At 51.2% G+C, this 15,046-nt stretch overlaps 8 protein-coding genes across 8 annotated transcripts; 5 read left to right on the forward strand and 3 right to left on the reverse strand.

The window, feature by feature from the left end:
* Nucleotides 1-712: 712 nt before the first annotated feature.
* On the reverse strand, nt 713-1,099 carry N7506_008399 (nuclear transport factor 2 family protein; the record flags this gene model as incomplete). The annotated part of the gene is made up of 1 exon (XM_056957692.1): nt 713-1,099. The coding sequence occupies one exon, from the start codon at nt 1,097-1,099 to the stop codon at nt 713-715; it is 387 nt and encodes a 128-aa protein (XP_056807082.1).
* A 1,235-nt stretch (nt 1,100-2,334) lies between these two features.
* Nucleotides 2,335-3,574, forward strand: N7506_008400 (purine-nucleoside phosphorylase; the record flags this gene model as incomplete). The annotated part of the gene is made up of 2 exons (XM_056957693.1): nt 2,335-2,448; nt 2,501-3,574. The coding sequence occupies 2 exons, from the start codon at nt 2,335-2,337 to the stop codon at nt 3,572-3,574; spliced, it is 1,188 nt and encodes a 395-aa protein (XP_056807083.1).
* Nucleotides 3,575-3,862: 288 nt separating this feature from the next.
* N7506_008401 (SGNH/GDSL hydrolase family protein) lies at nt 3,863-5,176 on the reverse strand (the record flags this gene model as incomplete). Its single annotated transcript, XM_056957694.1, has 4 exons — nt 3,863-4,439; nt 4,486-4,596; nt 4,644-5,080; nt 5,132-5,176. The coding sequence occupies 4 exons, from the start codon at nt 5,174-5,176 to the stop codon at nt 3,863-3,865; spliced, it is 1,170 nt and encodes a 389-aa protein (XP_056807084.1).
* A 1,210-nt stretch (nt 5,177-6,386) lies between these two features.
* On the forward strand, nt 6,387-7,356 carry N7506_008402 (SDR family NAD(P)-dependent oxidoreductase; the record flags this gene model as incomplete). The annotated part of the gene is made up of 2 exons (XM_056957695.1): nt 6,387-6,749; nt 6,799-7,356. 2 exons carry the CDS (start codon nt 6,387-6,389, stop codon nt 7,354-7,356), a joined length of 921 nt encoding a protein of 306 aa, XP_056807085.1.
* Nucleotides 7,357-8,700: 1,344 nt separating this feature from the next.
* Nucleotides 8,701-10,305, forward strand: N7506_008403 (putative MFS transporter; the record flags this gene model as incomplete). The annotated part of the gene is made up of 3 exons (XM_056957696.1): nt 8,701-8,893; nt 8,940-9,002; nt 9,047-10,305. 3 exons carry the CDS (start codon nt 8,701-8,703, stop codon nt 10,303-10,305), a joined length of 1,515 nt encoding a protein of 504 aa, XP_056807086.1.
* A 616-nt stretch (nt 10,306-10,921) lies between these two features.
* Nucleotides 10,922-11,482, forward strand: N7506_008404 (cupin domain-containing protein; the record flags this gene model as incomplete). The annotated part of the gene is made up of 1 exon (XM_056957697.1): nt 10,922-11,482. One exon carries the CDS (start codon nt 10,922-10,924, stop codon nt 11,480-11,482), a length of 561 nt encoding a protein of 186 aa, XP_056807087.1.
* Nucleotides 11,483-11,487: 5 nt separating this feature from the next.
* Nucleotides 11,488-12,636, reverse strand: N7506_008405 (zinc-dependent alcohol dehydrogenase family protein; the record flags this gene model as incomplete). The annotated part of the gene is made up of 3 exons (XM_056957698.1): nt 11,488-11,957; nt 12,004-12,450; nt 12,498-12,636. The coding sequence occupies 3 exons, from the start codon at nt 12,634-12,636 to the stop codon at nt 11,488-11,490; spliced, it is 1,056 nt and encodes a 351-aa protein (XP_056807088.1).
* A 356-nt stretch (nt 12,637-12,992) lies between these two features.
* On the forward strand, nt 12,993-14,130 carry N7506_008406 (glycerophosphodiester phosphodiesterase; the record flags this gene model as incomplete). The annotated part of the gene is made up of 4 exons (XM_056957699.1): nt 12,993-13,032; nt 13,085-13,269; nt 13,316-13,495; nt 13,543-14,130. 4 exons carry the CDS (start codon nt 12,993-12,995, stop codon nt 14,128-14,130), a joined length of 993 nt encoding a protein of 330 aa, XP_056807089.1.
* Nucleotides 14,131-15,046: the final 916 nt, after the last annotated feature.

Consider the following 15,046-nt stretch of genomic DNA (forward strand, 5'->3'; position numbering starts at 1 on the left):
TCAGTGCCGTGGACTTGAAAATGCAACCATCGAGCCAGAAGTGCGGACAGGTAGTTGGCAAAAGTGAGTCGAGAAGTCGCAGCAAGAGGAAACCTTGGAAGATCCTCGCCTAAAGTTTGCTGCAGCTGAGTTGGCACGGTGCATATGAGTTTTGTTTCTTGATGCAATGTTGCATACAGGAAAATGGTCATCTCCCCGGATGAGGGTGTTTGTGGCCTAGGACCTCAAAGTTGGTGTTGATAAATCAGACTGAACAAGAATCTCCCTAACAATTTATCTCTCTAGAATACTCGACACTTTATGGTGTGTTTTTCTATACACCACATTGTTATAATGCCAAGGCGCTTGCATAAGAACCACGCAAGGCGCTATTGAAACACTGCATCCGACGTTACACGAGGAGACAATGCGTCAAACATAGCTGAGACTAGGAATCAGAATTGATACATGTCTCACCATCTTTCTTTCCTACCAGCCAATGAGGATTTTACGCCCTCGTGGAATTTGTTTGGGATCAGGTTCCATCCATGGATAAGACCGAACGTGGATTCGATGGGCCTACTCCGCAACTTTCACTCTCGCGTATGCATGAAGAATGCAGCATAGCATTAAGATTCGTTGACTCGTGATGCGTAGCATCATATCATTTAAATACAATTTCGCCTATACCCCTCCCTATTGCACCACATATATCCCTGACAGTGAACGACTATCACAGCAATGTTTCTTGATGAGCCGCGAGCGTCCATTCTCCATCGGAACCCTGACTCCAAGTCGTTGAGAACGACGCAATATATTCCTTCTTCCCTCTGATCGCGCGGACCTTGCCAGTCACCACGCCAGCCATAAGATCGACGATGATTACTCTGACTTGCTCGAACTGGTATCCGTCGAATCGGTGGAAGGGCGGGCGCACCATCCTGGCGAACTCTTCTTGGTCATCGAATGTGAGGATCTCTCGTCGAGGGAACATGAAGTTTGCTTCCGGGTTACTGAGTTTGAAGATTGCCGGTGCTGGATCGGCAGATGTGAGGGCGGTCCAGAGCGCGCGTTCTTTGTTGTAGAGATCCTCGCGGATCCGTTCGTGCATTGACGGCATAGCGGTAGATATGATGGGAGTGTATATCGGGAAAACTGTTGGTATTGCGATGCAGGAGAAGTGCCTCAAAATTGGAGTGGCAGAATACGAGCAGGCCTTGATTTTATTATGCGACACCCGTATAGATTAAAATGACGTCAGATGACGAAAGACCGTTTAATCTCCGGGGATCAGCATATCCTGTCTTGTCCTGTCTGTCACTCTGTCACTCTGTCACTGCCGTTCTATTCTCGGTTTGACATGCGTCATGCCCCACGTCCATGGTCTATGGTCCTGTGGCTTGAAGCCCCCGCGTCACTGGAGGCTCGGCCCTTATATAACGTATAACGTATGCCCTGGTGGTGTTTGCTGCGATTTATGCTCTCACCTGATTTCGTTGAAACTGACAGTATTTCTTTTCTACGTACTCGGAACGTGCCATCACATTGGTTACACAAAAATCAACATCGCGCGACGTATACTTTGTAATTTGTTGTCTTCACCTGAACAGATTCACCTGAACAGAAAGCAATTTACTTGTCGAAACTGGATATCACCTGGGGAATCGCCAGCTGACATTGACGGTGGTGAACACAAGTGGTTGGGTTGAAGCATGAGAATGCCACATGGCTCTAGGACGGGTACCAGAAGACATGCCATGCGCCGAGTTTCATGGAAAAGTCGAACCTAGACAGGCCTGGCAGGCCTTTGCGACTCTTCCGTTGGCTGACCAGAAAACAAGGTCAAAGTGTGTCCGCGGTTAAGCTGCGGTACCGAAGCAGGAGCCGTGGGACTAGGGCCTACTTATAGTGTTCGATCTAATATTCCTAACTAGTACCTCGTACGTTACTCCGTACGTTACTCCGTATGCTGACCTCTATCTTTGTACGTAAGAGGCCAGAGATAATGCGAGATTGATATGCTCAACGGCTTTACTCTTCTGCCACAATGCTTGTTGCGCAAATCCGGCAAGCTCCGGACACAAATGAAGATAAGCTCGAAAAAATCCGAGATAAGGAGCCCACTTTTGATATCCAACAATTTTCTTCAATCGCAGCTGGGAGCTCCATGACGCACCAATAACACTGCGGACCAGCTTCACATTCGCTCCGCTCGATCGCCGATCATGCCCAAATACATCAACATGTCCACTTATCGGACGATGGTGCCTGCATAGCGCCGAATGAGCAAAATTCTTCACGGACTGCTACAAATAAGGGCCCTGGTCAATTTGAATCCCACAGACCACCTTCATCATGCAGCTCATCCGAACACTGGCGGCCTCTTTGCTGCTCACTGGCAGCTCACTATGCGCCGGAGCCACTGGCACGCCCAAGGCGTTCGCCCCTAAGGTCTTCATTGTCTCAATGGTATGCGCGCCCGCACAGAAACTCAATCGCACAAAGCTGACAAGCAAAACAGTTCGAACCGGAAGCTCAGGCTTGGTGGAACATCCCCGAATTCGACCTGCTGGCTCGCAACGTCACCATCCCCGGCCTCTCCCCCTTGTTCCCCGATGTCCACTGTACCGAGGACTACGAGATCTGCCAGCTGATCACCGGTGAATCCGAGATCAATGCCGCCGCCACCGTCACCTCGGTCGCTTTCTCGCCCCTGTTCGATCTCACCCAGACCTACTGGTTCGTCGCCGGTATCGCCGGCGTCAGCCCCAAGAAGACCACCACTGGATCCGCAACCTTTGCTCGGTACGCGGTTCAGGTCGCTCTCCAGTATGAGATCGACATCCGTGAGCTGAACAGCTCCTACTCCACCGGATATATCCCCCAGGGCGCAAAATACCCCGGCCAGTACCCGACCAGCATCTACGGAACCGAGGTCTTCGAGGTCAACGCCGAGCTGCGCACCATCGCTGCCAACTTCGCCCGCAAGGCCAACCTCTCCGACTCCGCCACCGCCCAGGCCTACCGTGCTCACTACAAGACTCCCAGCGGAAAGTTCAAGGCCGCTAGCCTGCCCCCTAGCGTTGTCGAGTGCGACGTCGCAACCTCCGATGTCTACTACAGCGGCAACATCCTCGGCTCCGCTTTCGAGAACACCACCAAGGTCCTAACCAACGGAACCGGCGACTACTGCGCCAGCGCCCAGGAGGATAACGCCACCCTGGAAGTCCTCCTCCGCTCCTCGGCCCACAAGCTGACCGACTTCTCCCGCATCATCATCATGCGCACCGCGTCTGACTTTGACCGTCCCTACCCCGGCGCTTCCGCTACTTACAACCTGCTCTACTCTGACCAGGGTGGCTTCGAGCCTGCGCTTAAGAACCTCTACGTGGCTGGTATCAAGGTCGTTGAGGGTATTCTCGAGGGATGGAACGCCACTTTCGCTGATGGTGTCAAGGCCAAGAACTACATTGGTGACATCTTCGGTACTCTCGGTGGTACCCCTGACTTTGGCCCTGGTCGTCAGCAGGCCCTCATTGACGGCGGTGCGTACAGGAAGCGCAGCGTTCAGAACCGCCTCCAGCGTCGCGGTTAAATTTTATTTGGATGAAGAATCTCCTGTAGACATCATGGCATGTACAATATATAGCAAATAGCTAAAATGTAGAACCGAAGACAAGTCACACGAAGAAATCGAGATAACAGCCCTCAATTCTAGGTAGCCACAGAAAATATTTACCTATAAACCAACACTTTCCACATGGGAAACGGTGATTCCAAGCGCGTTTATATCAAGGATGCAAGAGTGCCGAAGGGGCCCCGGGGCAGGCTTCCAAGCATGTCCACGGATACACACCCCTGAGCCGTCCTCAGCCTTGAAATGCTAAGCAAACACCTCCAATGGAAAGCAGTCTGCCAGAGCCTGATACCCCGCGACATTGGGATGAAGATGATCACCCGAGTCATATTGTTCCAACAGCTGATCAGGAGCTTGAGGGTCTCTCAACACGCGATCAAAGTCCAAGACAGCGTCGAAAACACCACTCTCCCGAATAAATGCATTAACATTCTGACGGGTCCTCTCACGAAAAACGCCAGAATAAGGCTGGAGATAATCAGATGTGGCCGATGATCCGAACGGGGTAATCGTTGCACCAAAGAACGGAATCCCCAGCGCATGAACTCGCGTTGCGATTTGCTTATAAGCTGAAATCAGACGACGTTCGATCTCTGCTTGCGACGTGGTATCTGCATCAGCGACGCCGATATCGTTGACGCCTTCAAATATCATTGCAACCTCAATCCCAGACTGTGCTAGCACATCTCTATCGAGACGGCTCACCACGCTCGGTCCGAGACCGTCTTGGAGTATACGGTTCCCACCAGCTGCTTGGTTGAGGATGGCTATGTTCGAAGTCGAGTTGTGCTTCTGCATTCTGGCCAGTAGTAAATCAGGCCAACTGATGAGAGTCAGTAGTGAACGACTTTGCGTGAATTTGCTCTTACCGATTGTTTGCGTTGGTTGTGCTTCCTCTTCCATCGGTAATGCTGTCGCCGATGATGGCAAAGCTTTTGAAGTGAGTAGGCAGCAGGGCTTCTACACCGCTGATGAAATACCTGGGCGCTGTCAGTGATTGAAGTGGTATCTCGAAGAATGAACAAACCAATGATCTGTGCTTTGGACTGATGGGTCCGTAATGTTCTGCGCATCAACCCAGTTTCCGAATGCAAGGTAGGAAGTCGTTCTGCTCCCCGGATGGCCGGTGATTGAGAAGCCACTTTGTCCGTCTTCGAGGTAAATGCTGATCATAAGTGGTGAGCCTGCCTTGATGGAAAGGTTGATTGGATCGGAGACAGCCAGTGCTCCAATTGGGATTGCGATATTTTCGCTTCCGTCAAAGGATAGGGTTCTCATAGACCCGTCCTGTGCTGCACTCACACCGACCTCTGGCGTCGCTGGTATACTCACAGTCACTTTGGTGATGGCAAGTTCATTTGTGCCGAATACATTGGACAGGCGAATGCGAATCTTATCCGCTCTTAGAGAGACTTGGATGGTTTGTCGAATAGTGGCATTTCTAAATACTGAATCCGAACCATTCTTTGTTGAAAATTGTCAGTGATTGTAGACAGCACATAATTGGTAGCATACAAATGGAGCTGGTGGGAGATTGGCAGGCTCCACTAGTTGAGGCATGGTGGTCCAGATGTTGACCCAATGTTGATCTACGTCTGTCGCATGGTTTCCATTCGCTAAGACTGGGAAGGACGATACCAGATTCACGAGAGCGAGCAGAGTCATCAATATGCGTAGTCTCGGTGAAAACATGGTTTGGACTGTATCCACGTGGAATAGTATGGAGTAAGGGGACTTTATCTCGCGGGCGATATCATTGTCCTATTCCAAGGTTATGGATGGACATTGGAGAATTTATACTGACATTCATCTCTCGCTGTATAATCGGCTATTCTGGTTAATAACACAATTCATGGATATACAGAACATGAAATCCCCATGTTATTCCGGATTGCCGCTTCTTGGGTCTTACTCCGCACAGCGTACCTACTTGCGAGGGGCGGGGCAACGTTCCAGTATAGCCTAATGTTCAACACTAGTTCTGGCGACATTGCGATGCCCAGGATACTAAACATCCGCTTATCAGGTACTTGTAAAATTCAGCTTGAAATCTGGGCAAGAAGACCTGGAGATAATTTCAAGGTTACTTATGTCCATAACAACCTAAGAAATCGTAAATATGCTGAGCTTTACCCCTTATCACATGGGCGATCACTGGGAGTTCTTTGCTGAAGTTGTCAATTTTCTGTACATGATATGAATACAGACAATACATTCTATATGATCACCGAGATTGAAAATCCAACTGACTTTCGAACGTTCGAAGACTATATGTGGAGCGTCAAACTTGCTGGAGGATCATCGCAACGTGGGGTAGGTGAAATGACGTCATCGGTTTGACCGGCTCAGCTTCAGACTACACGAGTTATACACGATAGCCGGAATGAGGAAGCTGTTGAAATGGTAATTTGGGGCAGATCTGAAGGGATTCCGTGCCAAGTGGTCAAAGGACGCGGGTGTGGTATCGTGGTAATGTCAATCGCAGTTTCTCCTCACGTACACCCCGGGTCCAATCAGGAACCTTGTAACGGCAAGGGGTATCTTTTCCCATCAATGTAGATTTATGGGATGAATATAATCCCATATGCTGCACGATCATGAAAGAATTGCCGTCTGGATTTCCAATTTTGTGCATCGATAACGCCCCAAAACAGGTCTATCTCCGCTAAAGCCGGATGACACGCAGATCATTAATAATCGCTCGCTGTCGCCAACCTGCTTCAACTGCGTCAATTCCTCTATCCTCTTACAACAATCCAACACCACAACCATGTCAAACGTTATCAAAGCCGACAAGACTGCCTTGATCACCGGAGCCGCGTCAGGCGTTGGCTTCGCCGTGGCCAAGCTATGCCGCGAGAAAGGAATGCACCTCGCCCTCCTGGACAATGACAGGGACAACCTGTCCAAGGCAAAGGCGGTCCTCACCGAAATAAATCCAAAGTTGACCACCGAGGCTTACGCAATGGATGTCGCGGATCAGTCTGCGTGGAAAGATATCGGCGAAAAGATCTTGACGGTATTCACTGAGATCGATCTGGTAGTGATGAATGCAGGAAAAGGGTTCAAACCAGAGGTACAAGAAGATCGAGGACGAGTCAACCCTTGGGTTGACTCTGAGTACTGGGCAAGGGTAAGACGCTCGATCGCTAAGACCAAACAGAATCATCTGACGTGAACAGACATTTGCGACAAATGTGTTTGGGCCATTGAAAGGACTGGAAGCCATTTTACCACTGGTGCTGGCATCAAAGTCCAAGGACCCCAAGTCCATCGTGGTGACCGGCTCCAAGCAGGGGATCACCAACCCACCAGGGGGAGGCAACCCCGCTTACAACGCCTCCAAAGCAGCGGTCAAGAGTCTGACCGAGCATCTCGCCTTTGACCTGCGTTCCGACCCATCGACTTCGCATATTTCTGTCCATCTCCTCGTTCCTGGCTGGACATGGACTGGTCTAATGGGTAACGTGGGACCAGTCAAGGAAGAAGAAGTGAAGAAGCCGGACGGAGCCTGGCATTCGAGCCAGGTCGCCGATGAATTATTCGCCGGTCTCGAGAAGGGATCGTTCTATATCATCTGCCCCGACGGGGAGACTGACCGTTCCCTGGATCAAGCTCGAATGAAATGGGGAAGCGAAGATGTATATGAGGACCGCCCGGCTCTCTCGCGGTGGGAGGACAACTGGAAGAGTCGTGCGGAGGAGGCCATTCAAGCTGATGCGAAAACTCGCAGGGGTTGAACTTAGATAGATTCGGGGCATTCTTCTTTGGGCCTACTGAGAATCAAGATGGCTCCACATATCTTCCCTGAATTTCCTCACAGTATGTCGAGATGAAGATCTTCGGTATTTCGTAAACACAAGCATTCAGAGTCATAGATGATCCACCTTGGCTAGATAGCTCGACCAGTCGTGACAGGGTATATTCAACGAGCTAGAGTGCCGCTCGCACGGGCACCCGATTAGGAAGTCGAAATGGCCCGAGCGCATATTGCAATGCAGAAATCAACAACAAATACGAGATTCTGTGTGACTAGGTCTTGAATTTGACTCATAATGCTCTACAGAAGAGTCATAATTGAGCTTTGCGTTGAGCTTCAGGCACCCGTGGAGGATACCTTGTTGACGAAGAGTTAGTCAGGGGAATCAATTAGATGTTCGAATGGAAATATTTAAATGTCGAGCTCGTCGCAGACAAGATGTATGTGTAGCGACAATTTTCCTAAAGCGGGGTCGACAGAGACCCTGGAACCTTGGAAGTGATCCCGGTAAGTCCCTTCTATAGCGTCCACAGCTGCAAAAATGCAGTACTCCCTTTTCTATGATGATACCATCACTCGCCGAAATGACCCGCCGGTTAGCTTAAGACCGAGAGGGATGTGATTTGAATTGGATCTGAGAAACAAATCCATTGCCATTGTTCTATATCTTGCCACTGAATGAATTGGGCTAATCCCGAAAACTAGAACTCGGAAGAAAGTTAATATTTTGACATCTTGACGGCGTTCAAGATTGGTTATGAAGTGAGAGCCGGCATCGGTGTGGATGATTTGGTGAGGTCAGATGGATGCAACCCTGCACCGGAATGGGAACGCCCCTTTCTTAAATCAAGCTTCCCGACCAAAACGTGACAGAGTGTCTAGAAGGAATGTAGAAAGCAGTGAAACAAGATCTGCACGGGATATCAAGGGGGTGAAGGGCTTATCTTCCGAGAAAATGCACGTAGATTAGCAGATGTAGACAACCTCGATATCGTCGGCCCAAAGTACCTCTCTCCGCAGATAAGCCTAAAGGGAAGTCGGATGCAACCGTCTGGCGCGAAACGGCGATCCTTGCCCGTTCCCTTAATCTCTCCAGGATGCGGAGAAGCGTGGGGGTGACATGTCGGCTCTTTGATCGCGGTAATGCAACATTATTCTTATCTAATAGAGCAAGGGATGTCACCTTCTGGCTGGACTTGATAAGTCGGAGACCTCGCAGCTGAGAGGGTAAAATCGTTTGACAGTAGTGCCGGTAGCTACTGACGCTTTCTTGTGCCAATTTCTCTGTATATTGTTCTTTTTTTTTTTGGATATACGATTCACGATGTCGAGCTCTACTCGTCCCTCATCCCCAGCGGGTACTGTCAAGAAGACAGATACCGTGGGCACTACGGAGGAGACCACCAAGTCTGTGCCGGGTATCATGGATGAAGTGACCCGGGTGGTCGACCACAAGGCTGAACGACGCCTCTGTCGGAAGTTCGATTATCGCCTGCTACCAATTTTGGCCGTTATGTGTGAGTATGCTACCTGGTTGACATTGGGCCATGCTGACCCGAATAGACCTGTTCAATGCTTTGGATAAAGGCAATTTGGGAAATGCAGAGACAGATGGAATGACAGATGGTAAGTGATGCACATGCTTGAAAGAATTCGCTCTAATTTTGCAGACCTCAATTTCAAGCCAAACCAGTACAATTTGTTGCTCTCAATCTTCTTTGTGCCATTCGTGATCTTTGCACCGCCGTTCTCGATGCTGGGAAAGAAGTACAGCCCTGCACGGGTCCTACCAATTCTCATGTTCTCGTTCGGCTCCTTCACGATGCTATCATCAGCAGCATTCAACTTTAGCGGGATGTTCGCGCTTCGCTGGTTCTTGGGCATGTCCGAGGCTGCCTTCTTCCCGCTGGTCATTTACTACCTGACCACATTCTACCGCCGTGGTGAGCTGGCTCGTCGCCTGGCTGTGTTCTATGCTGCGTCCAACATCGCAAATGCCTTTTCTGGGCTCATTGCGTTTGGCGTGTTCCAAATTAAGGGATCCAGCATCCCCAACTGGCGTTATCTGTTCATCATCGAGGGTGGTGTTACCGTCCTTTTCGCCACATTCGCTTTCTTCTACCTTCCGCGCAGTGCAGCGGAGGCCAAATTCTTGTCCGAGGAAGAGAAGGCTCTTGCCTTCCACCGAATCCAAGTCGATTCCAGTGCGGTAGTCAATGAGGAGTTTAGCTTCCGCGAGGCAATTGCCATCTTCAAGCACCCCACGACATATGTCTTCCTCTGCATTGAAATCTGTCTCGGTGTGCCGTTGCAAGGCGTGGCGCTTTTCATGCCGCAGATTGTCGCACGGCTGGGCTACAGCACGGTCAAGACCAACCTGTTCACCGTGGCGCCGAACGTGACAGGCGCAGTAATGCTGTTGATTCTCGCTTTCTCGTCTGATTGGGTGAAGCTTCGATCGCCATTTATTGTTCTAGGATTCCTCTTGACTTTCTGCGGATTCATGATCTACGCCTCTATCGATGACGTTCAAGCGCAGCTCCAGGTCGCGTACTTTGCCTGCTTCATGATGACATGGGGCACATCGGCTCCATCCGTGATGCTCAGCACATGGTACAACAACAACATCGCCCACGAAGGCCGACGTGTGTTGCTGACCAGTATCGGCGTGCCATTGGCCAATCTCATGGGCCTAGTCAGCAGCAATCTGTTCCGCAAGCAAGACGCGCCCAAGTACATGCCTGCGCTGATCAGCGTGGCGGCGTTTGGAGCCGCGGGCGCCTGTCTGGCTGCTTGCCTCGGTCTGTACATGTGGCTGGATAACAAGCGTCGCGATCGTCGCGATGGAGTCACACGTCATGCGCGGGATATCCCCACCGATCGCATGAGAGATGGACCGGCGTCTGCCGACTTCCGGTGGTTTTTGTAAAGGGAAGGTTGAGCCTTCCTTTCATGTACTTAGCAGAGCGAAATGAATATCAACGGATCCACTTCTATATTTTTTGACGGGTCTCGGTCCCACGCAATGTCTTCCCCGCAAGGAAAAGGGCGTGGGGGTGCTTCTACCCCAGATTGTTTGTCCCGTTTTAGATCTCGCTTCGGATCCCCAGGGGCGGGCGAGGTGAAGGTTTGGGGGCGTGGGGTGGACGGCAACGTGGAGACAGTGCGCTCGCAAATTTTTGCCGACGTCAGATTCTTACTAATAACTGAAGAAACCCCCAGGGGCTGAAGGATGAGATTCGGAAAATGTTCTACTTCCAAGTGCGGGATCCATTGAGATCCCTGTGGTACATCATCAGCACCAATTTCCCAAAAGGGTAATTAGCTTGGTCATCATTTGCAGGCCCGCATATGAGCGATGAGATCGGTTTGGGCACGACCAGATCGCACAAAAGACACGCGCAGACCTTATTGTTCGACTTTACAATCGGCCCGCAGGGTGGAGTGAAGATACGTGTCGAATTCGGTGTGAGTCGAGATCCACCGAGATTATAAGAATGGAGGGGCTGTAAGTTTCGGGCCTCATCGCAATCTACCCCTCTACCATGTCTTCCACCAACGGCCAAATCTCACCTCTTCGACCTATTACCCGGCACATCACCGGCCATAATGATGCTGGCAGAGCCGTGATCCATTCCTCAGGCCCTGCCGAGTGGGAGTCGCACGAGGCGGCCGGCATGGCTTTCAACGTGGTCTACACCAGTCAATTCCCCGCGGACCTCAACAACGAGGCCGACGTCAAGAAGCACGAGCAAACCACGGCAGAGCCAATGGGTCTGGTCAACCCCGGCGGAACCGTATGCCGTATCGTCGACTTTGCGCCAAACAACCACGCCGTGGTTCACCGCACACAGAGTCTTGACTACGGTGTTGTCCTTGAGGGCGAGGTTGAGATGATTCTCGAAGACAGCGACCCCGTAATTTTGAAGCGAGGAGATGTCGCCGTCCAGCGGGCTACGATGCATGGATGGCGCAACCCCAGTGAGACCGAATGGACCCGCATGCTGTTTGTGTTGCAGGATTGCCAGAAGCTAGAGGTCAATGGGAAGCAATTGGGAGAGGACCTTGGACCGGTTGCGGGGGTTCTCAAGCCCAGTGGAAATTGATTTATTTATGTAACTTTGATAACGACCTTTCCAAAGTGGCTGCCGCTCTCCAAGAATTCGAACGCTTGCTTAGCTTCAGCGAACGAAAACACCCGGTTCACCACTGGGCGGATCTGGTGTTCCTCGTAGAAACGGATCATTTCTTCGAAGCGGTCCTTGGGGCCGTTGATGATACCCTTTAGAGTCACAGTACGGCGCAGGGCCAGCAGATTCACGTTCAAGCGATCATCGTCGGCATCCATCTTTCCCGACACGTAGCCAATGCAGTCGATGAGACCGCCGAAAGCGATGCAATCAAAGCTCTTCCGCAAAGTCTTTGCGCCGCCAACTTCGAGGATAATATCCGCGCCATGGTTCTGCGTATAGTTCATCACCTCGGCCTCCCAGTTGGGATTAGTGCGGTAGTTGATAGTGAAATCAGCACCTAATTGCTTGGCTTGGTCTAATTTAGAATCCGACGAGGAGGTGATGATCACTGTGCAAGTTAGCGCTGCTGAATTCTCAATCGATCTCAAACATACCCTTTGCCCCAGCCGCTTTGGCGATCTGTAGCCCCGCAATGGCAACACCACCTGTTCCTTGAAGCAGAATATATTCGTCCTTCCCGCCGCTGTGTCCGATCGGGCGCATTCCATTGATAGACATCCACGCAGTCACCGACGCAATGGGGAGAGTCGCCGCCTCCTCATCGGACATGAAACTGGGCGCCTTGACCAGGCCGTGGTCGGAGAAGACGCGGTGAGAAGCTAGGACACCGTCCTCGGGCAGTCCCAGACTTTTGCCAAGCTCCTTCTCGGTCACTTGGCCGGTTTGGTGATCGGGGAGGAAGGTCGAAAGCACGCGGTCGCCGACCGACCACTTTGTCACGCCCGCGCCAACCTGGGTGACCACCCCGCACATGTCGGAGCACGGCACGATGGTGGCATCTTGTTCGGCGGTTTTGTGGTGTTTATATTCGCCCTTGGTCACTGTGAAGCATCAGCATTGGGCCTGGCAGTGGGGTTTTTGAACTCACCTTCCACGTCCCGGTAGTTCAAGGACACGGCGCGAATCTCTACGAGGACTTCACTTGGTCCTGGTGTGGGCATTGGGGCCTCAGTCTGACTGAGGCTATCGAGGCCCTTCAAGGGCGTGATCCATTGTTGCACTGCCATTTTCAGAGGGTGAAATAATGATTCAAACGTGGGCTATGACGTCCCACTTATAAGGAAAATTCGGAGAAATTTGGAGATGAAGCTGAGTAATCGTGGAGGTGGTCAACTGGTCTCCATCTCCATCATCTCCAGAGCTTCAGAGCTTCAAAGCGTCAAAGCTTCGAAGCTTTGGGGTCTGCCTGTTCCAAATGAGGGCTTCTAGCCTCTTGTTTCAAAATTCAAGGCAAATTCGAAGATCATGGCTGGATGCGCAACGATCTGCATGTCTAAGCGAATGCGAACCCAAGCGGGGTCTGCGTCTAACTCCGTCAAAGTCCGGTTTTCGTTTCGTCTTCTCTTCTCCAACTACTGTCAACATGAGCTTTTCATCATCTAGACACTCGCAGAACGTCCCTGGTAAGTGTTTGTTCTGGGAAATGGGGTTGTCGAGCTAACTGAATGCCCAAAGCCCACTTTCTCCACTCACCGGTCGATCAGGATGTCCGGTTACCCCAAAATATCGCCCACCGAGGCTTCAACGGCCAATACCCCGAGAACACAATTCTGGCAATCGAGAAGGGTATTGAAGTAGGCGCTCACGCCATCGAAATCGATCTTCACATCTCCCGTGACGGAGTCGTTGTGCTTTCACATGTAGGTGCACATCCCTTTCTTCCCGACCTCTGCTCACCGACACAAGGACCCAAGCCTCGAACGATGCTATGGCGTGAAAAAGAACGTTGGAGACTGTGACTGGTCGTACCTTCAGACCTTGCGAACATTGCAGGCTCCCCACGAGCCTATCCCTCGCTTTGTCGATGTCTTGGAATACCTCCGACAGCCCGGTCGGGAGCATATCTGGATCTTGCTCGACATCAAGGTAAATTTTGAGCTCGTGATGTACCGGCACAACTAACGATGCTCTAGCTTACCCAAGACCCGGACGCCATCATGCAGGGCATCGCCAAAGCTACAGAATCAGTCCCCATAGCCGCCATCGGACCTGACTGGCACCGTCGCATCGTGGCCGGCACCTGGAACGGTCGTTTCATCTCTGCCGCATCGAAGCATCTCCCTCGCTACTCGTTATCCCTCATCTGCGCCGACCCCAGCTACGCCCGGCAGTTCCTCGAAGTGCCTCGTGTGGGCTTCAACATCAATCAAAAGGTGTTGATGGGCCCGCTCGGCAAGGGGTTCTTGGAGGACGCCCGTGCAGCGCGACGCCAAATCTACGTCTGGACGGTGGACGAGCCTAACCTGATGCGCTGGTCTATTGAACACGCGGTTGATGGTGTTGTTTCGAACGAGCCTGGTCGGTTCCACGAGGTCTGCGACGATTGGGAGAGGGAACATTCGGACCTGAAGGTCATACCCCAGAAGGTCCGCATCACTTTCAAGCAGCGCATGCAAGTCCTGGCCATTGCGCTTTACATCAAGTGTTTTGGCTGGTATTATCGACGCAAGTACCTCTCTCCTATCGAGAGGGTGGATCTCAGTGCAAACAAGTTGGGTTAGATTCTCATGCACCAGTCATCTTGGTGACATTGTTAATGACATAATGAAACATATGGTTCTGGGTCAGGGGTTGTGTCTCTGCTGTAAATGCCAGTTGCTCTATAAATATGATGCATCGGGATCGTAGTGCCCGGGTTGGCACGATATTTTCACTCACCATCTACGAAGATGACCATCTTGAATCTCCTTGTTTGAGTCTTAATATAACCTTGGAATAGGAGAACGTTGCATTGTTGGTCTCAAGGTCTAGGTCTATTCTACTTTGTAGCGTAAAACTCCTTTGCGACAAAATGACATTGCAACAAATTCCCACTTCTAGGAAACATGATAGGTATCAACCTTTCGGAAATCGCCATGTAAGGAAAGCAATGTGGAATTCTCGAATTGAAGCTTTCAATGTTGGCGAGAGGTATTTCTCGGAAAAAAGCACGTCGCTCTTGGTGGTGTTCTGTTGAAGCTCGGTTGCTCGGCTCCATGGTATTGAACAGGGCGGCCCTGTTGTTGGTGTTTCTCCGCCGAGAATGATAGAATCCCTAATTTCTTGCGGGACAACAAAACCTGCTTTCGCCGTGGTGTAGGATCTTTTCATCCATATTCCAGTCATAACGCGGAGTCTGCAGTTTTGCTGGAAATTCTGAAACACCACTGCGGAAGCGGCCGTGTCGGATGTGCAGCCTAAACACAAGGCGCACGCGTATATCCATCCGCTGGGGCCATCTCACACTCTCTTCCCCAGAGTAAGAACGCGTTAACTCGCCTTTCTAGTTTGCTCCAGGTGTAGCCAGTCCCAAGAACGGCTGCCCTGTGGAGTAACGTCGAGCCGATGAGACCTGTGACGGGTCGGTTGATAGGTCTCGGGACCCGGTTTCTGTGCAACTACATAGCATGTTTGTCCATCCAGCGCTCCCGAACAGCT

This window comes from Penicillium brevicompactum (assembly GCF_028827555.1).
Source record: "Penicillium brevicompactum strain IBT 35665 chromosome Unknown utg000006l_segment0_segment0, whole genome shotgun sequence".
Lineage (NCBI taxonomy): Eukaryota > Fungi > Ascomycota > Eurotiomycetes > Eurotiales > Aspergillaceae > Penicillium > Penicillium brevicompactum.